Source organism: Chrysemys picta, chromosome 7, assembly GCF_011386835.1.
Source record: "Chrysemys picta bellii isolate R12L10 chromosome 7, ASM1138683v2, whole genome shotgun sequence".
Taxonomy (NCBI): domain Eukaryota; kingdom Metazoa; phylum Chordata; order Testudines; family Emydidae; genus Chrysemys; species Chrysemys picta.
The window spans coordinates 55,267,682-55,291,868 of record NC_088797.1 but is presented as its reverse complement, the minus strand read 5'-3'; the positions used below and the strand labels follow the sequence as shown (position 1 = coordinate 55,291,868).

General features: G+C 44.1%; 1 protein-coding gene and 1 long non-coding RNA gene across 28 annotated transcripts in view; one reads left to right on the top strand and one right to left on the bottom strand.

Annotated features, from left to right (window-relative positions):
* USP54 (ubiquitin specific peptidase 54) overlaps window positions 1–24,187 on the top strand; it is a 236,926-nt gene that overhangs the window by 121,380 nt on the left and 91,359 nt on the right. For 21 of the 27 annotated variants that reach the window (XR_006174369.2, XR_010589458.1, XR_006174368.2 and 18 more), the window contains one exon: window positions 2,773–2,865. Coding sequence is in view for 19 of the 27 variants with exons in the window: in XM_065553291.1 (XP_065409363.1) it covers window positions 2,773–2,865 (93 nt within the window). In the remaining 8 variants the exon portion in view is untranslated. Of the gene's footprint in view, window positions 1–1,245; window positions 1,337–1,562; window positions 1,710–2,772; window positions 2,866–13,040; window positions 13,181–24,187 lie in introns of all 27 variants that reach the window. The other 6 variants (XM_065553301.1, XM_065553300.1, XM_065553293.1 and 3 more) reach the window with 4 other exon arrangements.
* On the bottom strand, window positions 14,572–22,568 carry LOC135972870 (uncharacterized). The gene is made up of 4 exons (XR_010589465.1): window positions 22,321–22,568; window positions 16,794–16,895; window positions 16,533–16,664; window positions 14,572–14,895 (listed from the first exon to the last, which is right to left on the bottom strand). It is a non-coding gene; the product is annotated as an uncharacterized LOC135972870 (long non-coding RNA).

Genomic DNA, 24,187 nt, shown 5'->3' with positions numbered 1-24,187 from the left:
TTGCTATATCAGAAAATGAATGATTGGTTATTTCATTTACCAAAGGTAATTGAAACAGATATTTATGAAGTCATTGGAAGGTGAACTATCTCCAATTCAACAGGTTAATCATTTATATTTGGAGGATTTTCTTGCCATGCTGTATTAGGAGGAGAACATCACCAGACAGACATTTAAATTGTTTTATTTAACTAAAACAACGACGTTATGTATTCTGGATTTTTTTCTTCAACAGCAAATGTATAGTATTTTAACAAAACAAGCATATGTCCCTCACTTCACATTCATCTCCAGACTTTTTCTCCTTGTCCAAACCTATTTCACACCCAACAATCTTCTATTCATTGAATTTTTTGAAACTTTGCACTTTTAGAGAGAGGTAAGGGATTGACTCTGTGTACACAAATTTGCAGAGGGACAATAGAGTTGAGGACAGTTATTTCTCATTTCTATAATTTATTTATTTGAAAACATTTTTGCTGTTAACAAGCACGTTACCTCTGGAGACAAAAATCCACTGTTTGAGAACTGCGAAACTAAGCATCTCTGATGGTATCTTCTAAACTGAGTATGGAGTCCCATTGGGTAGACAGAAAGATTAACCTAAATAATCTGTACAGAAGCCTGTGGAACCCCATAAAATTGGGTCCCTAATCCATGAACTATTGGAACTCATTTACAAAACTTTTCTTAGCCATTACATGAATATATTGTCTCATACTATAGAATTAGAATTTATAATCCCTATTCCATGATGAGATATCTTTGAGCTATAATGTATCTTAATTAAAACTGTCTTTAGATAGGTTTTTTCCTTAAAAAGCATTTTATCAAAAAAATCCCATTTAAAAAAAATCATTGATTTTTATACACCCCGAAAAAAATACTTTTACACTTGTAAACTTGTGCTCTAAGGCCCATTACTTAACAAATTGCTAGGACTGGAAACACTTTGAGAGACCAGTACAAATGCTTTCAGGATCAGTAAACTTTTCCAGCAAGTTATCCTGGGCCATCAGTCAAGAAGAAAATGTGCACTGCCTGTGCATATGCTATGGAAGCATTTAGTCAGTTAAATGCACAATGCAATTTGGGTCCAGCTTCTTTTGGCACACCCCCTTAAAGATAATGCCTCCTGATGTTAGATATTGAGTGCTGGGCATGCACTAAGGCCCAATTAGTTGAAATTAAGCTAGTTATCAACAACCATATTTATTTATAATGTTTGTTATATAATGTCTTTAGTCAGAGGATTGAAAACATTCAGAAAGGTCAATATTATCACAGTTTTTCGGAAGTGGACACTGAGACACAGAAGTCAAGTGATTTGCCCAAGGTAATTGTTTCAGTGTCAGAGCTGGGAAGAAAACCCAGTTCTAACTTTTATCTAACTTTGCCTATAATTTAACCTATATGCTAGCAACAACCAATTGTAAACACTTTTGATGCTAACACATAATAGTCAATACCATGATTTCTATGGGGGAAAAAAATACCCATCCATGTTGATCAGGGCTAGAAAATTTCCAGTAGCAACTGTGTGTAAATATGATTGTTGCTAGTTTGATTTCAGCTGCTGTGGAGGTAGAACAGTACAGTTTTGGCCAGCAAGAGACAGTTTATCTGTGCAGCAGCCACTCCTAGAGTAATGGGTCTTTAATTCTTCCAGCCAGAGTGCTAAGGCTAAGAGATGAAGTACCGAACAAAGGGTAAGTAATTTATAGGTCACCACAACCAGAACATTAGGACTGACAAATTATTAAACATTTTTTCCTGTGAAGAGTATACATTCTTCAGAGTACCTGCATCACTTGCAGCCAGGTTCTGTAGTTGGTCAGCAGACTCATGAGGGGAAAAACAGGAGAAAGTCGTCTTTGGGAATTGGAAGAAAGGCCATCCCATCATTTTGGTTACAATGATTAGTTTTAATTACATTAGATTCTTAGATTAGCCTAAGAAAATCTTTGTCTGCACTCGCACTTCTGTGGGTAAAACTTTTATCGGTTGGGGTGTGGAAACCCCCCCCACCCCCCCGACAGACATACGTTTCACCGACAGACTTCGCTTTGTGGGCAGCGCTATGTCAGCAGGAGACACTCCCACCAACATAGCCACTGCTACTCATTGGTGGTGGTTTAATTATGCCGACAGGAGAGCTCTCGATATAGAGCGGCTACATGGGAGACCTTACAGCAGCACAGCTGCAGCGGTATAGCTGTGCCGCTGTAAGGTAGATAGTGTAGACATAACCTTAATCTCCTCTTATCTACTGCCATTATATTACTCACCTTCCAGCATGGAAAGTCAGCTGCTTCTGCTAAAATTGGGAATACTTCCATAAATACGCTGGCAGAAAAGGAGTATGCAAGCAATACAATGTAGTATTAGCAGCTTCTCTCCCTAGAACTGTCAACTCAAACACCTAAGTCTCCGCCTGCCTATCTTGTGGCTGAGCAATTCCACAGCAAAAGGCTTGAAGATTTAAAAACGTGTTATGGGATCTGAATCCACCCCAGGAGAATTACAGCCTCAGTTAAATGTGTGAGAGAGATGCTGAGGGATGCTCTGTTGGACAGCATGGGTAGTAAACTAGTATCTATAACTGGAAACATGAAGGGCAAGAAAAATGAAAGGCATGTCTTGTTAATGAATAGTTACAATGGCATGAGTGCTTTCTGGAAATATTTGGATTGCATAATTTTAGCTAAAATCTTGTGCAAGATTTTCCTATTCAGATTAATAAAATAACCTCTGCTTCCATTTGCTTTACAGGTTCTTTGGCACCTGGATATTTTCCGTCGCAGCTTCCGACAGATCACGACGCACAAGTGCATGGGAGATTCTTGCATCTTTTGTGCTCTTAAGGTAAGAGATGGGAGCAAAAAAAAGAAAAACAGTTTGGAGAAATTGGAATTGTTTACCAGAGACTGTATTTGTGGGTTGCATTTAGTTAACCATTGACACAGGGACTGGTGAGAAGGAAAGTAAATCTACTTAGATGCAGGCTGCAGAGAGTCATAAGATATAATGCCATACCTTCAGGATATTCAGCCCATGGGGTGTGAGAATGTCATGTTTCTGTCTTGAGTTTCCTCCATTAAATGTGTAATTACTCTCTATCCCAGAGGTGGGCAAACTACGGCCTGTGGGCCACATCCAGTCTGCGGGTCCCTCCTGCCAGGCCCCTGAGCTCCTGGCCCGGGAGGCTACCCCCGGCCCTGCCCCTGCTGTTCCCCCTCCCCTGCAGCCTCAGCTCACTCTGCTGTCGGCGCAATGCTCTGGGCGGTGAGCTTCTGGGGCAGCGCCGCTGCAGAGCCCAGCCTGACCCAGTGCTCTGTGCTGCGTGGTGGCGATGGCGTGGCTGGCTCCAGGCGGGCAGTGCAGCTGTAGTGCTGCCAGCCACCGGTGCTCAAAGGCAGCATGGTAAGGGCGCAGGGAGGGTGTGTGGCGGGGGGTTGGATAGAAGTTAGGGGAATTCGGGGTGGTGGTCAGGGGGCAGGGGTGTGGATAGGGGTCAGGGCAGTCAGAGGGCGGGGAACAAGGAGGTTGAATGGGAGCAGAGGTCCTGGGGAAGGGGGCAGTCAGGAATGAGAGGAGGGTTGGATGGGGCAGCGGGGGCCAATCAGGGGCAGGGGTTCCGGAGGCAGTCAGGGGACAGGGAGAAGGGGTGGTTGGATGGGGCAGGGGTTCCTGGGTTGGCTGTTAGGAAGGAGGGGGGTTGGATAGGGTGGCGGTGGGCAGTCAGTGGCAGGGGTTTCTGAGGCAGTCAGGGGATAGGGAGAAGGGGTGGTTGGATGGGGCAGGGGTTCCTGGGTTGGCTGTTAGGAAGGAGGGGGGTTGGATAGGGTGGCGGTGGGCAGTCAGTGGCAGGGGTTTCTGAGGCAGTCGGGACAGAGAGAAGGGGTGGTTGGATGAGGCAGGGGTCCCAGGAGGGCCGTCAGGGAATGGGGGGGTTGGAGGGCAGGAGTACTGGGGGGGGGGGGGTGGATAGGGGGTGGGGGCCGGGCCACGACCCCCTCCTCTAACCAGTCCTCCATACAATTTCCGAAACCTGATGCAGCCCTCAGGCCAAAAAGTTTGTCCGTGTCTGCTCTATCATTCTGATAATGGAGTTCTACGTGAAGCTAACAGGAGCCTCCATCTTATTTGAATAGTTTAATTAATTTCTCAAACTCAGTTGTATTTTCTATTTTGACTTTTTGGTTTAATTTAATTATTCTCAGCATAGTCAGTGCCCACCTCAGTATCTGCCTTTCCATAAGAGCTGCTTAAGAAACTAGTTTCAAAGTCAGGAGTTAGGTAATAGAGAGAAAAGGTGACTATGCAGCATCAATGAGTGTATCACCAGTGTTGGTCAGTTATAATGATAGCAGAGAGTGGAAATGTTTCTAACAAGAAAAGATGTATATAGTTTTTGGAGGAAAGAGTCTCTTGCCTATGAAGACTTTAGACGAAGTCTTTTTCAGTTTAAAATGGTTGGGGGGGAATTTTTCTGAGATGATACTGGACTGTGGAAAAGCTGACTCAAGAGGCTTCTCTCACTAGCCTTATGAGTATTAAGAGTATAGTACACACCTTTATGGAACCTGTTCGCAGACACCATTATTAAACCTATTTCACAGGAGGAGAAACAGGTAGTTAAATATCGTAGACATGGGCATGGGAGTAAGTAATTCTGGATTCAAATGTTGGTTCTGACACTAACTGGTTTTGTGACCTTGAGTAAATTACTTAGGCCTAGATTTGCAAATGTGTCTTAATTTTGCAAGCCTCCAGTTTTGGGTGCCCAACTTGAGACACTTGGTTTGCTGAGAACCCACAACTCCAATTCAAGTTAGTAGAAGCACAGATGTTCAGGACCTCTACGAATCAGGAAAATGAGTCGACATACTTGAAAATGTATACTGCGGCCTCCCTGAGTAGCAGTTTCCCCATCTATAAAAATGGGGCAGTGATATTTACCTAAGTGTCCGATTGTTTGAAAGGCCTAAATAAATTAATTGTATTGTGGTAGCACCTGAAGGTCCTAATCCTGTTTTGCTAAGCACTTTACACATAACAAAAAGATGGTCCCTGCTCCAAAGAATTTACATCTTAAGTATGAGACAACAGATTGGTACAATAAAGTGGCAGGGGGGAGCACAAGGTAACAGTGAGATTATAATAAGTGAAAAAGTAGTAATCACAATATGCTAGCTGTCTAACCATTTTTGAGTGACTTGTAGGCATCATGGCAGAGACAAGTTTAAAGGATGACTTCGAAAGAGGGTAGTATAGTGGCATGGTGGATTTTTACAGAAGGGATCTCCCATGCATAGGGACAGCAAGGGAGAGAGCACAAAGATGTTAAATTTTCCACGTGTACCTGGACCATGAAAATCTGATATGGAACAGAGGTGAGGGTTGATGGCTCTATACCAGTGGTTTTCAACCTTTTTTGCAGAACCCTACAAAATTTCAAATGGCTATGCGGACTCCTTTGGAAATATTGAACATAGTCTGCAGACTCTCAGTGGTCTACGGGCCACAGTTTGAAAACCACTGCTTTATGAGAGGAGATATGTAGAACTTGGCTAAGCCATGAGGGATGACACATAGTTTGTGATTATGGTGGAAAAGAGGGAGTCATTGGAGGGACAAAAAGGAGGAAGTGAAGTGATTGAAACAATGAGCCAGAAGATAATTGCAGCAGTATTTTGAATGCTGCCTTGAATGCAGGATATGCTGCTGTTAAGGTCAGGAAGGGAGGAGGTTTCAGTAGCTGAGGAGCAAGATAATGAAGGCCTGGATGAAAGTTGCAACAGTGTGGATAGAGCAGAAAGGCTGAATATTAGAAATGTTGAATAGGCAGAAGTGGCAAGATTTGGACACGACTTGGATGTATGGGAATAGAGAGAGAGCTGAGTTGAAGATCGATTATGGCCAAGGAGGATGGTGGTGATGTCTGTGGTAACCAAAAATGAGAGGAAGGGAGAGGGCTTAAGGGAAAAGATTAAGGAATTAAGTTTTGTCTATGCTGAGTTTTAAGCTAACAGCAGGACATCACAAAGAGAAATCAAATTCAGGCTGAGATTTTAGTTTGAATAAAAGTGGCTCCAGAATGGAGCTGTGAGTCCTCAGTGTAAAGATTATTGTTAAAGACATGTTTTTGAATGAGGTCACCAAAAGAGATTGTGTAAAGGGAGACGAGGGGGGCCAGGATGGAGCCCTGTTGGACCCCACCACTGAATATTGGACTGTGGATTAAGAGGATCCTCTGAAGGAAACATGGAATGATTTGAGAAGTAGGAGAAGTAGGAGAACCAGGAGAGGAAAGAGTCATGAAAACCAAGGGAAGATGAGTCATCAAGAAGAGTGTGGTTGGCTGGTGTCAAAGGCAGTCGATAGCTGAAGGAGGATAAGGATTTGAGTTTAGTTTACAAAGTAAATGTTTGTGAAGTGTGTAGAGGTTCACAATGTTTGTTAAAGCTAGTTAGTGGCAGATGTGAGCCCAAAACTTAAAAGATCTGAGTTTATAGCCCTGTGCTTATTCTTAGAAACATGTGGAAAGGCACCACTTGGTCCTCTTCCTCCCATCTTTGTATGATTGAGAATACCTATGTTTATGGGTTTCATATCTGAAGTTGATATCCATGTTATGTTAACCACAATCTTTAGCAAGCTTTCATCAGAGCTTTTGCATCACACAGAATTCCAAAATTCTTTCACCCAGTTCAGGACGCTTACATGCAGTTGGTGCAGTGTTCCTATACATTATGAAAGCCCAGAGGCAGAGTTAAAAACTCAGCAGAGTTTATGTATTAAACCATTTTTAGTAAGTAAATTATTCCCTTCAAGAAACATCCTTAAATGTAGTTAAAGGCACCATACTTGGCAAGAAAGAAAGAAAGAAAGCGGGGGGTGGGGGAATAGAAACTCCAGATTAGATTTAATCCAAGCCAAAGTCTTGTAATTGTTTCTCATTCTAAAAACAGTTCTTTGTTGGTGAAATATTGTGTAAGAAATCCTCTTAGGGAACTTTAATGCAAGAGTTGGCCAAGATTCTAACGTATGATGTAGAACCATTGGGAAGGAAGGAGTGGATAAGACCAATTCCAATGGCATCCTTCTATTCAGCAAATGCGCAGAGCACGATCTTGTGATCACAAACACAATCCTCAGACAAAGAAACAAATACAAAACAACTTGGCAACACCCCCACTCAAAACAGTGGCACCTCCTAGATTGTCATTGCAAGAACACAGGATATAAGAGATGTCCAAATCACCCGTGTCATGAGAGGAGACAACGATTACTGGGACTGACCACTCCCTGGTGAGGTCAGTCATGTCCATCAGGATTGTACCGAAACATAGAAAGCAATCCAAATCACACAGATGGTAATACAACATCCAAAGACTTCAATCCTCAGTACAAGAGAACTTCCAAACACTCTTCAGTGAAAACCTGGCCATATGCACACCTGGAAATGACAACACAAGTGTTGAAGAAGACTCGGAAGCCCTAAAATAGACCATCATTGAGGTTTGTGAGGAATCCATTGGCTTTGCTACCCATTGCCATCAAGACTGGTTTGACAACAACAACATTGAGATTACAGCCCTTTTGGACCAGAAGAGAAAAGCTTTCTGCGACTGGCAAAACCAACCACTATCCAGTCAGAAGCAGATCACTTTCCATCAGTTCAAAGGTGAAGTTCAAAGGAGGATCCGAGAAATCAAAAACAAATGATGGAAGGACAAAGCAAAAGAAATCCAAACATTTGCTGACAGACATGATATGCAGAGTTTTTTTTGTGAGACAAAGACCCTGTATGGACCAAGCTCATGTGGGCTCACACCTCTGAGATCCAAAGATGGTAGTGCCCTTCTTAAAGATAACAAATCTATCAAAGAGTGCTGGAAGGAACAGCATCAAAAGCTTCTAAATTGAGAATTGATTGTAATTGCTGCCATTGACTCTATCCCTCAGCACCCAATCTGTGAAACTCTTGCCAGCCCACCAACATCTGAGGAGGTCTGCAAAGCAATTAAACAAATGAAAAAAGAAAAAAACTCACGGTGGTCCTGATGGCATACCAGCTGAAGTACTGAAAGTGGGGCGGGGGGAGAAACACTGACTAACAGGCTTCACTTGCTGCTCCTCAAAATCTGGCACACGGAAGAAATCCTTGCCTACTTATGTAATGCTAACATTGTCACCATTTTTAAAAAGGGAGACAGGGCTGACTGTGGCATCTATCGAGGCATTGCCCTTCTCTCCATTGCTGGGAAGATTCTTGCTAGACTCTTGCTGAATCGCCTGCTTCCTGTTGCAGAGGAAGTACTTCCAGAGTCCCAGTGTGGCTTCAGACCATCACGAGGCACAACTGGCATGATTTTTGCAGCCAGGCAGATCCAGGAAAAATGTCAAGAACACCACCAGGAGCTGTATATGACCTTTATCGATCTGAGCAAAGCCTTCAGCTCTGTCAACCATGAGGCTCTGAGGAAAATCTTGTCAAAGTTTAGTTTCCCAAGGAAATTTTATCACTATTGTAAGACTCCGCCATGACCAGATGACTGCCTCCATCTTGTGTAGAGGCTCTACATCTGAGCCCTTTGTCATCTGAACTGGCGTAAAATAAGGTTGCGTACTGGCACCCACCCTTTTCTCTATTTTCTTAGCAGCTATGAAAACATTAGCCCAAGACCATCTAACGCAGGGCATTGGCATCCAATATTCGATTGACAGCAACCTCTTCAACCTTTCTCATCTCCATGCCAGAACTAAAGTAATATCGGCAACAGTAACCGAACTCCAGTGTGCAGATGATTGTGCTGTAGTTGCACACTCAAAGGAGGATCTCCAAATTGCCCTTTAATTGCTTCTCTGAAGCTTACGAAAGCCTAGGGCTAACTCTGAACATCAGCAAAACAAAAGTTCTCCACCAGCCAGTCCCCAGTCAATCATCAGACCCAGCAAGGAAGATCTACATCGACAAAGAAGAACTGGAAAATGTAGAATACTTTGCCTATCTTGCCAGCCATCTCTCACAGAGGGCAGACATAGACGTCGAGATTCAGCACAGAATTCACTGTACCAGCCTAGTCTTTGGCAGACTGTCTCGCCGGGTGTTCAACAATCACAACATCAGAACACATACTAGACTTTTGGTTTATAAAGCCGTGGTAATCCCGACTCTCCTCTATGGCTGTGAGACTTGGGTGACCTATAGAAAATATCTGGAAAAACCTGGAACATCAGCACCTGCACTTTCTTTGGAAGATCCTCAACATAAAGTGGGAGGATTATCGCACTAATGTCAGTGTCCTCACAGAGGCCAATATCTTCAGTGTTGAGGCCCTGTTTATCCAGCACCAGCTGAGGGGAAGCGAGCACTGTGTGCGCATGCCTAGTGTACGCTTATTGAAACAACTGCTGTATGCCCAACTCACCAAAGGAGAATGGAAACAGGGAGGCCAAAAGAAATGCTTTAAAGACACCCTCAAGATAAACATAGAGAGATGTGGCATCGACACCATACACTGGGAAACAGCAGCCTGGGATACGGATAACTAGTGAAAACTTGTCAGAGAGGGAACGTCCACTTTTGAGGAAAATCGCCTTGCCCTGGTCACAGAAAAATGCCAGAAAAGAAAGGAAAGACAACTGTCACGCAGCAATCGTGGCCCAACCCTCTCTTCCAACACCACCTGCAATGTCTGCCAATAACTAATAACTAAAGCTTCAATAGTTTTAATTCTTGCCACATATTACTTGGCTTTGTTCATGAATTGATATGGAATCCATTTTGAAATCACTCCACGCACAAATGGGCAACCAGTCTTTTGAAGTAATCCAATATGTAATCCGATATGTATACGTTTACGAAAGTCAGGTAGAAGGAACTTGTACTACAGCTTGCAGGCCCTCAGCTGGAATCACAAACACCATGCCAACAATGCACCTGAGTTGCTGTGACATATTTTAAAGTTCCTCATTAACCCAGCTGCCACAGTGTGCAGTAATGCTGCTGTGACACTAAAACAGCTTGCTAATTTATAATTAATGCTGAAGTCTTCTGTGCTCTATATTGTTTTGGTGTTTCTAGTGCATGACTTTGCTTTGGTGTCTGTTTATCTCAGCTCAGGGGGCGGGGGGGAAATCCGTCCACTGTACTGAGATTGACACAAAGAGTTTGTTCTCCTTCCAGGGATTGTACTGGGAGCTGCAGTGCCAGGATGTAGGACAGAGTGTTTTTTGTTTGCAAAGAATAATGCTGCATTGATTGATAAATTCCAGTGAGGCTGCTTTATTAGTAATTTTATCATGTACAACAAAAGCAGGAAGAATGTGAATTTTCTTTGTAGAAATAATGTTTTCTAAAGTGAAAGCTGAGGACAATAGCAAGTTTGATTACCTTCAGAAACAGAAATAATTGTTGTTCAGGGTGCTGATTAGGTGCATATTTGGAGAGTGAAGATTTATTGTAAAAAGTTCCTGAAGTGGCTGAGAAATTATGTAGTATATTGGTGGGGAAAGTCTTTATAGTGCTCTTTCCAAATGAGGCTGTGACCCTATGGCAAAACAGTAGCAAAAATCTGTAAAATAAACGTTTGTGTGTTTAATGAGCAGGGAGTGGTGTGGGAGAAAGCACAAAGAAGATTGTGAGAGAAATAGATAAACAAGGTACCCAGGACTAGTCTATACTAGAAGCGCTACATTGGCGCAGCTGGTGAAGATACTCTATGCTGGTGGGAGAGAGCTAGGGTGACCATATTTCCCAAAGAGAAAACGGGACAGGCTGTTGCCCATCGATGGAACCCTGTGGGGGGACCCCCATTCTGTAGCCCAGTCGCTGGAACTCTTTGGACACCACTCACCCCCCCCCCCCCCCCCCCCATTTGGAGCTGTTGTCTGATCAATGGAACCCTGCAGGGGGAAGCCCACATGCAGGAACACTGCTTCCCCCCCCCGCCTCTCCCTGGGGGCTGGCATCTCTGCTCACCACTCCGCACCGCACCCCACTTTTTTGATAAAAATGAGCATTTGTCCTGTTTGCTCTTGCCAACTGATCAAGTCAGCAAGAGCAAACAGGACAAATGCCTTCTTTTGGAAAAAAAAAGTTGGGATGGCCAGAGCAGGGCTTAAAAAACGGATTGTCATGGCCAAAATGGGGCATTTGATACGGTCTCGCATGATATTCTTATCGATAAACTAGGCAAATACAATTTAGATGGGGCTACTATAAGGTGGGTGCATAACTGGTTGGATAACTGTACTCAGAGAGTTGTTATTAATGGTTCCCAATCCTGCTGGAAAGGCATAACGAGTGGGGTTCCACAGGGGTCTGTTTTGGGACTGTCTCTGTTCAATATCTTCGTTAACGACTTAGATATTGGCATAGAAAGTACGCTTATTAAGTTTGCGGATGATACCAAACTGGGAGGGATTGCAACTGCTTTGGAGGACAGGGTCATAATTCAAAATGATCTGGACAAATTGGAGAAATGGTCTGAGTTAAACAGGATGAAGTTTAACAAAGACAAATGCAAAGTGCTCTACTTAGGAAAAAAAATCAGTTTCACACATACAGAATGGGAAGAGACTGTTTAGGAAGGAGTACGGCAGAAAGGGATGTAGGGGTTATAGTGGACCACAAGCTAAATATGAGTCAACAGTGTGATGCTGTTGCAAAAAAAGCAAACATGATTCTGGGATGTATTAACAGGTGTGTTGTGAGCAAGACACGAGAAGTCATTCTTCCGCTCTACTCTGCTCTGGTTAGACCTCAGCTGGAGTATTGTGTCCAGTTCTGGGCACCGCATTTTAAAAAAGATGTGGAGAAATTGGAAAGGGTCCAGAGAAGAGCAACAAGAATGATTATAGGTCTTGAGAACATGACCTGTATGAAGGAAGGCTGAAAGAATTGGGTTTGTTTAGTTTGGAAAAGAGAAGACTGAGAGGGGACATGATAGCAGTTTTCAGGTATTTAAAAGGGTGTCATAAGGAGGAGGGAGAAAACTTGTTCACCTTAGCCTCTAAGGATAGAAGCAATGGGCTTAAACTGCAGCAAGGGAGGTCTAGGTTAGACATTAGGAAAAAGTTCCTAACTGTCAGGGTGGTTAAACACTGGAATAAATTGCCTAGGGAGGTTGTGGAATCTCCATCTCTGGAGATATTTAAGAGTAGGTTAGATAAATGTCTATCAGGGATGGTCTAGACAGTATTTGGTCCTGCCATGAGGGCAGGGGACTGGACTCGATGACCTCTCGAGGTCCGTTCCAGTCCTAGAATCTATGAATCTATATGGTCACCCTAGAGAGAGCTCTTCCATCAGCATAATAGCTACCACCTCTCACAGAGGTCCACACCTGTGCTTACGTCTGTGTAACTAGCATTGCTCAGCAGTGTGGCTTATTCACACCCCTGTGTGGCATAAGTTATACCGACATAAGTGGTAGTATGTACAAGCCCCCAGACTAGCATCATTGCAGTGACAGGTTCAGGAAGCAATATGAGACTAGGAGAGTATTGAGGGACAGAAATTATGTAGAACCTTGACGACAAAGGTAAGACATTTGAACTTCAATGTGGTGGAGAAGGGGGAACAAGTGGAGAGATTCAGAGAAGTGTTTGACATGGTCAGATTGGGTAAGAAAGATTATTTTAGCAGCTGGGTTTTGTATGGACTGATGTGTATGTGAAAGACCAGGGAGTAGGAGGTTATCATACCAGTATAAGCAGAGGACATGATCTGAGATTAAGAAAAGAGAGATTTAGTTTGGATAATTTAAAGTGATAAAACTGCAGGGAAAACCACTCCCTTCCACCCAATGTTGTGTGACAGGAAAGACTTGCTCTGGTGAAAAGGTAAGCAAAAAGCCTATCCTGGGAAATACAGGGGAGGGAAAGCAGAAAGACAGCATTTAAGTCCCTTGACTCCAATTGGGTACTTTTATTAGGTCTCTGATCGGAGAATTTCAATAGCAGTCCATCCTGCCCTCCCCCCCCCCCCCCCCCCGAGCGCTGGCCTGACTTCTCCCTTCCCCCCACAGTGATGGGCCAAGCTGCTGGCTTGACCCCTTCCACCCTCCTGGCTGGCCCCAGCACTGCACCGTGCCACCCCTGACTGCTGACAGGCCTGAGTTCAGAGCTGCCATCGGGAGCTGAGCCCCTGGTGCCCCACCAGCTTCAGGTAGAGAGGGAGGGCGGGACATTGGGGTGCAATATGGGCAGGGTACAGCCTGAGTCAGGGGAGGCTTAGCTTGCCCTGTCCTATGATATCCGCCACCCATGCTCAAGACCACCAAGAAAAGGTCTGAGAGTCCCCATAACGAGCCCCGATCAAGTTGGAAATGATATCCAGCTCCATTGGTATGGAGGGCGCTGAAGTTGTCTAGAGCTGGTAGCCAGAGCACATGACAGCTGACAGAGCAAGTTGGTCTGCCCAAAGACCCGTTGGGCATGGGCAAAGAAGTACCAGTACCGTGGGGGCTTGAAAAGCATGGAAGATTCGCCTCGGTGAAGGCTACACATCGACGTGGTCACCAGCACTGACCCTGGTGTGCATGGCACCCACAGACCATATGAGTAGGTCCACGTCTCTGACTCCATCAGTACGAGCCTCTTGGCACCAACGTTGTCTGCACTGGTGGATTTCCGGTGCGCAACAGATCTCTTGGTGTCTGATGCACTGGACTTCAGTGCCGAGTTCTCCCAGAGCATCAGAGTCAGATAGTAAGTGAGAGGACTTGGGTTCTCACCACTCATCCTACCCACAAGTCCCAATTTCATCATGGACACCAGGCCTACCGTGCACCCCCCCCCCAACCATCAACCTCCATGGTTTGGGTAGATATGGTACCAGCCACAAGCCCCCTCCCTCACGGGCTGTACTGGGACCCTGGCAGGCCCAGAGGTGGCAAGCCTCCCAGGTCCCTAGTGTGGTATACTAGCAGGCTAGGAGCCTCCCTCCTTCAGCTGCAGCATCAAAGTGTTCGGAACCTCCTGAGCACCTGGGGGAGGAAGTTGAAGCTGAGGCAGAAAGGGAAGACACCCCTCAAACTCGTCTCTCATTGTCCTCACCTGACGAGGCAGTGATGCCCTCTCTACCATCCATGGTGGATGATTTAAAATCATTCTAGGACTTAGCTCAGAGCATGGCAGAAGCCCTGCAAATACAACTGCACCAAGTGAATGAACCTCATCACAAACTGGTGGACATTCTACACTCTTCTACCTCTGCCAGAGTGGCCCTCCCAGTTAATGAGGCACTCCTGGATCCTGCCAGAGTTATGTGGCAGACCCCTGCGTCCGTCCTGCTTACATGCAAGCGGGCGGACAAAAAGTATTATGTGTCGGTGAAGGGCACAGAATTTTTATTTTCTCACCCCCCTCCAAATTCATCATTGTGGATGCGGTTAATTGTAAGGGCTGCCAATACCAGTTTAAATCCACCCCATATGACCAAGATAGGAAACGCTTGGGCCTATTTGGCAGAAGAGCGTATTCGTCAGCCACTCTTCAGTTCCAGGTGGCTAATTATCAGGCCTCGTTGGCCAAATATGACTACCAGAACTATGTGAAACAAGGTTCCTTTATTAATCAGCTCCAGACTCCCCAAAAGACCAATTTATGGCCATAATTAACAACAGTCAGCTGGTAGCGAAAACGTCTCTCCAGTCCGCATTATATGCGGAAGATGTGGTGGTACATTCAAGTTCCATGGCCGTGGTTGAGAGAAGGGCTTTGTGGCTGCAGTTGTCTGGCTTCCCTAAAGAGGTCCAAACCATGGTGGAGGACCTTCCTTTTGAGGGAAATGAAGCTGTTCGCTGAAAAGACAGTCACATCTCTTCGCACATTGAAGGATTCTCAGGCAATTCCTCTTTCCCTAGGGATATACACGCTGGCCTACAAGAGAAAATACAGCCCTCAGCCACCGTTTAAGTCCCAGTCATTGCAGTACATGCCTCAATGGTTGTCACCGAGATCTTATGAGCCACAGAGAAAGAAATCAAAGTTCCCCAAGTGAAAGTATTCGAGATCACAACCAACTTTGTCTCAGCCCTCAAGCTCGAAATGACAGTTTTGACAGGTTGGTTGAAGCGCCTGTACAACACTCTGCTTGCCACCTTATGCTGGGAAATCCCACTCCTCCTTTCAGAGATCGCCTTACTTCGTTCCGCAGCACCTGGGATCAGTTAACCTCCAGCAAGTGGGTGTTGGAGGAGCTATAGAACCTGTTCCCATGCATCTCCGAGGCAAAGGCTTCTACTCTCGTTACTTCTTGTTACCAAAGAAAAAGGGAAGTGGAGACCATACTGGACCTCAGAGGGGTCAACTGATAAGTCAAAGCGAAGAAATTCAAGATGGTCACCCTATAAACGATCATCCTAGCATTAGAAGAAGGAGATTGGTTCTCGGCCCTCAACCTTCAAGAGTGACGCATACTTCCAAATTTCTATCATACCAAGTCACAGGTGTTACCTCAGATTCACACTGGGCCAGGATTCCTACCAGTACAGAGTACTCCCTTTTGGCCTTTCATTGGTCCCCAGGGTGTTCAAGATCTTTTCAGTAATAGCCACCCACTTACGCTCTCAGGGCATAATGATTTATCCCTACATGGACAATTGCCTGCTCAGGGCATGATCCTACACAGAGGCCCAACGAGTCACTCAGACCACGCTGGACCTGTTCCTCAATCTAGGTCTACAGATCAACAAACAAAAATCTACCTTAACACTGGTTCAAAAGCTAGAATTCATAGGAGCTGACCTCAGCTACATTCAGGTGAGGGCACTCCTTCCACATCACAGATTTCTCAGTCTCTCCTCATTGATAGAGCCAGTACAATCCAGTCCCCAAATCTCAGACAGACATTTCTTTCAGCTTCTGGGGCACATGGCCATGGTTATAGCTCATGCCAGACTGTGCATGAGATGCCTTCAAGCATGGTTTGGTTCGATTTACAGGCCTAACAGAGACAACACAGGCAAGCTTCTATCGATGCCCACCAGGGTGAAGCAATCCTTAGACCGGTGGAAGGACTTAGTAAACATCTCTGTGGGAATCCCGTTTGCTCAGTCTTCCCCATCCCGTCTCCTGTCCACTGATGCATCCCTCATGGCATGGGGAGCGCATCTCCAGTGGTCGCACAGTAGAGGACAAATGGTCTCCAGCAGAGATGTGCCTCCACATCAGCCTGCTTGAGCTCAGAGCAGTCTGAAACATTTGTGCTCAATTCCTCCCCCTGATCAAGGACATGCATACAAAGGTCATGACAGACAACATAGTCTGAATGTGCTATATAAACCGACAGGGAGGCATCAGGTCTCATTCCTTGTGTGTACAAGCAATGAAGCTATGGAACTGGTGCATATTCCACAACATCCTATCAATGGCCTATATATTGGGAATACACAACACGACGACCAACAGTCTCAGCTGCAAATTCCCGCACGACCACAAATGGGAAATAGTCGGCAATTCTACACAACATATTCCGACAATCGGGTACGCCAGTAATTAACTTGTTTGCTACTCACCAGAACAAGAAATGTCCACAGTCTTGCTCCAGGCCAGAGATCAAACGACGCTCCATGGGAAATGCTCTCTTCCTTCCTTGTGACAAGGGCCGCATCTATGCCTTTCCCCCATTCCCTCTATTGCTGAAAGACCTGTTGAAGATAAAAAGGGGAAAAGGTAACATCATTCTGATCGCCCCCACCTGGCCCAGGCAGACATAGTACCCTTACCTTTCACATCTGGCATTATGTCTACTGATGACTCTACCGATCACTTCTTACCTCATATCGCAGAACGAGGGTCATACCCGCCACCCCAATCTTCAGGTTCTGCAACTCAAAGTGTGGATCCTTCATGGTATCAGCACATAAAAACATCTTGCTCTGAGGAGGTACAAGAGGTGCTATTACACAGTAGAAAGGGCACTACTTGTTTTACCTACCTTCAGAAGTGAAAGAGGTTCCAGATCTGGTGCCAATCAAAGGGTGTCACCCCTAATACAGCCACCCTACTGGTGGTCCTAAACTACCTGTTAACCTTAAAGAAATTGGGTCTCTTCCTTCAGCAGGTACAAGGCTACTCAATCTTCTCCCACCCAACTACAAAGAGGTTTCTTAAAGGCATAGCAAACCTCTTCCCACGGCCTCCCGCCCCCCAATGAGACCTCAATCCAATGTTAAAAGGACTCATTAGACCACCATTTCAACCCATGGCCTCTTGTTCACTAGCTCACCTTTCCAGGAACACAGCATTCCATTACCATCGCTTTGGCCAGAAGGATAGGGGAGATAGCAGCTTTGATGGCACATCCCCCTTTTACTGTGTTCTTCCCTGACAAGGTCACACTCAGACCACATCCAAAGTTCACCCCTAAAGTGACTTCTGCATGTCACATGAATCAACTTATTCAGCTTCCAATATGTTATCCCAAACCTCATGAGGACAACAGGGAAGCCATCCTCCATATGCTCGACGTGAGAAGAGCTGGTCTTCTATTTGGATACAAAAAAGACTTTAGAAAATCTCCTGAGACTTCCTCTCCTTTGCGGATAGATTGAAAGGTGCAGCGATCTCAGTTCAATGGCTCTCCAAGTGGGTCTCTGGCTGTATTATAAACTCTGCTACCAATTGTGTGGATTCCATGAGGTCAGTCTCCACATTGATCGCCTTCTCCAAGGGAATCCCTATATCAGAGATCTGCAGAGCAGCTACCTGGGCATCTGCGCATATCTTAGCAGAACACTATGCCATCCTGGGGGATTTGGCTACAGATGCCCAATTTAGTGTCACAGTACTTTGATCTATATCAGACTCAACTCCGAAATCCCAGCCTCAAGTAGTGAGTACTGCCTGGGAGTCACCTACATTGGAGCACCCATAGGGATACTAGTCGAAGAAAAAGAAATTACTCAGCTTGTGCCCTAACGATGGTTCCTCAAGATGTGTCCCCCTATGGGTGCTCCATGATCCATCGTCGTCCTCTCTACTTTGGAGTTCCACTGGTTGATTCTGCGGTAGAGAAGGAACTGAGGAGGAAATCCCAATGCACGCTAGCTAGCCTCATGGCAGGTGGGAAGCCATGCATGCGGGATGGACGGCTATTGAAATGCTTCGATCAGCAGCACGGGGACACGCACACGCCTACAGTGGAGCACTCGTAGGGACACACATCTTGAAGAACCATTGTTATTGCACAAGGTGAGTAACTTCTTCCTCCTGTCCACACAGACAATGCGCAACAATGTTGTTTGACACTATGGTGCTTAAATATGTTGCTTAAACATGGTAAAATCCATAGCATAAAATAGATGTGGGCGCCTTTGCTGCTTAATGTAAAAATTAGGACTGTCAATTAATCGCAGTTAACTCACGCAATTAACTAAAAAAAATTAACCGCGATTAAAAAAATGTATTGCGATTAATCACACTGTTAAACAATAGAATACCAATTGAAATTTATTAAATATTTTGGATGTTTTTCTACCTTTTCAAATATATTGATTTTTATTACAACACAGAATACAAAGTGTACAGTGCTCACTTTATATTACTATTTTTTATTACAAATATTTGAACTGTAAAATGATAAACAAAAGAAATAGTATTTTTCAATTCACCTCATACAAGTAGCTTAGTGCAATCTCTTTATTGTGAAAGTGTAACTTACAAATGTAGATTTTGTTGTTGTTACATAACTGCACTCAAAAAGAAAACAATGTAAAACTTTAGAGCCTACAAGTCCACTCAGTCCTACTTCTTCTTCAGCCAATTGCTAAGACAAACAAGTTTGTTTACATTTACGGGAGATACTGCTGACTGCTTCTTATTTACAGTGTCATCTAAAAGTGAGAATAGGCATTTGCGTGGCAATTTTGTAGTCGGCATTGCAAGGTATTTATGTGCCAGATTTGCTAAACATTCATCTGTCCCTTTGTGCTTCGGCCACCATTCCAGAGGACATGCTTCCGTGCTGATGATGCTCGTTAAAAAAAAAAAAGTTAATTAAATTTGTGACTGAACTCCTTGGGGGAGAATTGTATGTCTCCTGTTCTGTTTTACCTGCATTCTGCTATATATTTCATGTTATAGCAGTCTTGGATGATAACCCAGTAAATGTTCCTTTTAAGAACACTTTCACAGCAGATTTGACAGAATGCAAAGAAGGTACCAATGTGAGATTTCTAAGGATAGATACAGCACTCGAGGTTTAAAAATCTGAAGTGCCTTCCAAAATCTGAGAGGGACGAGGTGTGGAGCATGCTTTCAGATATCTTAAAAGAGCAACAATGTGGAAACTACAGAACCTGAACCACCAAAAAAGAAAATCAACCTTCTGCAGGTGGCATCTGACTCAGATGATGAAAATGAACATGCGTCAGTCCGCTCTGCTTTGGTTCATTATCAAGCAGAACCTGTCATCAGCATGGATGCATGTCTTCTGGAATGGTGGATGAAGCATGAAGGGACATGTGAATCGTTAGAGCATCTGGCACATAAATATCTTGCGATGTCAGCTACAACAGTGCCATGCGAACGCCTGTTCTCACTTTCAGGTGACATTGCAAAAAAGCCGTGGGCAGCATTATCTCCTGCAAATTGTAACCAAACTTGTTTGTCTGAGCAATTTGGCTGAAGTAGGACTGAGTGGACTTCTAAAGTTTTACATTGTTTTATTTTTGAATGCAGTTATTTTTTGTACATAATTCTACATTTGTAAGTTCAACTTTCATGATAAAGAGATTGCACTACAGTGCTTGTATTAGGTGAATTGAAATTGACTATTTCTTTTGTTTTTTACAGTGCAAATATTTGTAATAAAAAATAAATATAACGTGAGCACTGTACACTTTGTATTCTGTGTTGTAATTGAAATCAATATATTTGAAAATGTAGAAAACATCCAAAAATATTTAAATAAATGGTATTCTATTATTGTTTAACAGTGCAATTAATCACGATTAATTTTTTTAATTGCTTGACAGCCCTAGTAAAACTTAAAATGCTCCCCACAATTCTTTTTGAAGTTAATGAATTGCTTAGATGACTTGGGTTTGGTGAGTAACAAATTTCATAACTTTTCTGCTGCTATTGTTTGAATTGGGACAGTTTTCTGTAAGACTGGGTTAATAGTTTCAACAGCTCACTAGTTTGCTTTGGGAAGTCTACATCTAAAGGACTAGAAATCAATGAAACTGAGGATGATTTATTTTTAAGGAACCTAAAGTTAGGCTCTTGAATTCATATTTATAGACCATAAGTGAGTAGCTCTCCAAAATTGCTGAACATCTAACATCCATCTTAGTTCTATCAGCTCTGACACTTGCTGTAATGACCTTGGCCAAGTCACTTAGCTGATCTGTGCCTTCATTTCCCCTTCTGTAAAATGTGGGTGATAACAATGACTCAGAGTGGTTGTGAGACATATTCATTAATGGTTTTAAAGTGCTCTGCATTTATCTGATAGAAAGTGCTAGAGAAGGGCAAAGTTGTTTTTGTTTCCCTGTTTTTTCAAGGTAGGGACCCAGTCTATTGAAATGAGAAGATTTGCGTGTGAAGCACTGTCACCTTGATATAAAAAACTGCCTGGCTTTGGCCTTTGAGTCTCAGAGAGCAATTCCCAAGGCAGAAAACAGTCTGAGAATTAGCCCACATAGTGCTCTTTGAGTACATTAGAAAACTTTCCATTAAGCATAACTGATAAGCAGGGTGTGGCACTGCCTGATGCTTGTGAAGAGGGAATTCTCTTGGGCTCGGTAGCCTTCTCTTCACTAGGACTTTCTCACCATTGGTTTGGCACAGGTAGTAGCAATATTAGAAGAGCTACAGTGCCTAGCACAGTGGTGTCCCGGTCTATGCATTGTAAGCCCAAGGTTAGTGGAGTCTGAGTTAGCAGACCTTGCTTGTTAACCTATGGCTTGAGCATCTATGTTTATTTGTAAATCCATGTTAGAAATTGTTGAACCATAGACCCCAACCTGGAGCTCCAGCGTTTACACTGCATAATGCAGGCCCAAGTCCAAGCACGCATATCCCAGACTTCCAGCACCCTCCCAAAATGTGGCTGCCCTTTGTTCTTAGTGCATTGTGAGAAAACTTGACTGTCCACCAAACTTGGCTTTCCAGAGGATGAAGAAAGTCAGCCTGTGGGATTGTGGAATACTTTTGGCAGACTCCGAGAGCATGAGTCCCATGAGACTGCATCTGGACAGCAAAGTAATAGGGCTGGCTTGACTCAGGTTCACACCCTCAACCCCCATGAGGTCTTCATTCTGAACCCTGGGTTAGCACAATTTGTGTTTAGACAGAAGGGGGTTTAGGCTTGAGCCTGTGTTCAAACCCTGGGCTTACATTGCAGTGTAGACATACCCTGAATGGGCCCCTAGGCACTACCACAATACCAAATAATAAATAATAGTGTCAACAGGGAAGAGGCATTTTTACTACTGTAGTGCCCAACCCTGTCAACACTAGCATTTCCAACATTGCTACTGCTAGGGGAACTGCACTGGTGCCACATCAACAGTGCAAAAACTTTGAGTACAGATGCACCCTGTTAGGACTTGTTTGGAAACTGCGGCAAGAAACCAACCTTATTTACTCTCCCACTCCCTTTACGTTGTCCTGCCAGATCTTTGTTTGCTATTGGAGAAATCCCAGCTTCAGATATGTTTAGTGGGACTATAATGTGTTACTCTTTTCTTCTGTACTAAATGTTCTTGGTGTTCTCCAAAGAGAATATGATTGCTCTTTGAGAGAGAAGGAAGCAGGATTGGGGGGGGTGATAGGATCCCACGGTACAACCTGGAACTGTCGGAACTTTCCAGCATGGACTATCTCTTTCAATGCTTTGCTAGTGATAAGCAGCAAACCCCTCCAGGTGCTATCACTCAGTCAACAGTATGCGGGGACACATCCAGCTAAGTTGCATGAATACTCTTTAAACCACTCATGAACCATACACAGGAAATCACCAGCAAATCCCCCCAGCCTTGCACCCCAGAAATGTACTGCCTTACACTGCTTAGTACCTTCTTTTCAACAATGCAAGCTCATTAATTAGTTTGCCACTTCATCAAAGGATCGTGGACATGCACTAAACGTTGCAATCTGAGCAGATTCCCTAAGCACTTTAGACAAACTCACTGGTAAAGATAAAACATTAAAATAAGTTTATTGACTACAGAAAGATTTTAAGTGATTATAAGTGGTAGGCAGAAAAGTCAGAGATAGTTACCTAAGAAATAAAATCACAGTCTAAATCCTAAACTTTCAGACTAAGCAAGAATTGAATCAAACAGCCTTTCTCACCCCACTGGATGTTGCAGGCTGGTTACAGTTCTTAATACACAGGCTGAATTTCCTTTTCAGCCTGGGACCAGTCTCTTCAGTTTAAAGTCTTTGTCTTCCCAGCGATCTTGTTGCCTTCAAAGTATGTGGGAGAGGAGAGAGCTGGTCTCATGATACCACTGTCCCTGCTTTTACACACTCAGTTCATGTCCCAAGAAAGACACTGGCCCAGACATGTCCTGGTAGGACTTGCCAAGTCACAAAGTTGAGCAATCCTCCTTGTGTGGTACTTGCACAACTGTCTCTTGCAGAATTGTAACTCTCTTGTTTAAAATTCCCTTACTGGTCAATGGCATGTGATGGTTGCTTAACACCCATTTGGGTGTGGGTCACCACCTCAGTCATTGGAGTGCTAGCAGTGGGCATCTCCCAAACTCACAACATATTTCAATAACAGCCATATAGCAAAATCTCATAACTTCCTACACATCAACAATACATATTTTGACAGAACAATGAGTTTCAGCAGATCGTAATCTTTCGTATGGTATCGTACATAGCATGCTTTTTATGAAATATCACAAACATATACAAATGGTGAATATGGGGGTTACAGGCTGCTACTTTGAGATCCAGTGTGTCACAGGGGATGAAGAGAATGAGGTATAATTCAATCTCCTCCGCTCTTTGCAGGAGTAGCATACAGGAACCAGTTTGTTACTATTAACATAGAGGCTTTGTGTTGCAGTTTCTTAGTTCCCTAAAAGCACCCAAGATTGCAGGGCTTAGCAAACTTTATTCCAATTCACCAGCTCATGGAAATGACAATAATACAGAGACCAATAAAAGTAATTAAACTTGGAAAATAAATAAGATATAGACAGTCAATTTCCAATGCATGCAGCATCTCAGTGCTAGGGAAAAGCTTCCTATAATTAAAGGCAAGAAGTGGCACAGGAGCCAAGATGATTATAGATCTTCTTTAAAGGTATGCACACAGGAATTAGATCTATGATAGAATCATAGAATCATAGAATATCAGAGTTGGAAGGGATCTCAAGAGGTCATCTAGTCCAACCCCCTGCTCAAAGCAGGACCAATTCCCAGCTAAATCATCCCAGCCAGGGCTTTGTCAAGCCGGGCCTTAAAAACCTCCAAGGAAGGAGACTCCACCACCTCCCTAGGTAACGCATTCCAGTGTTTCACCACCCTCCTAGTGAAATAGTTTTTCCTGATATCCAACCTGGACCTCCCCCACTGCAACTTGAGACCATTGCTCCTTGTTCTGTCATCTGCCACCACTAAGAACAGCCGAGCTCCATCCTCTTTGGAACCCCCCTTCAGGTAGTTGAAGGCTGCTATCAAATCCCCCCTCATTCTTCTCTTCTGGAGACTAAACAATCCCAGTTCCCTCAGCCTCTCCTCATAAGTCATGTGCTCCAGACCCCTAATCATTTTTGTTGCCCTCCGCTGGACTCTTTCCAATTTTTCCACATCCTTCTTGTAGTGTGGGGCCCAAAATTGGACACAGTATTCCAGATGAGGCCTCACCAATGTCGAATAAAGGGGAACGATCACTTTCCTCGATCTGCTGGCAATGCCCCTACTTATACAGCCCAAAATGCCGTTAGCCTTCTTGGCAACAAGAGCACACTGTTGACTCATATCCAGCTTCTCGTCCACTGTGACCCCTAGGTCCTTTTCTGCAGAACTGCTACCTAGCCATTCGGTCCCTAGTCTGTAGCAGTGCATGGGATTCTTCCGTCCTAAGTGCAGGACTCTGCACTTGTCCTTGTTGAACCTCATCAGGTTTCTTTCGGCCCAATCCTCTAATTTGTCTAGGTCCCTCTGTATCCGATCCCTACCCTCTAGTGTATCTACCACGCCT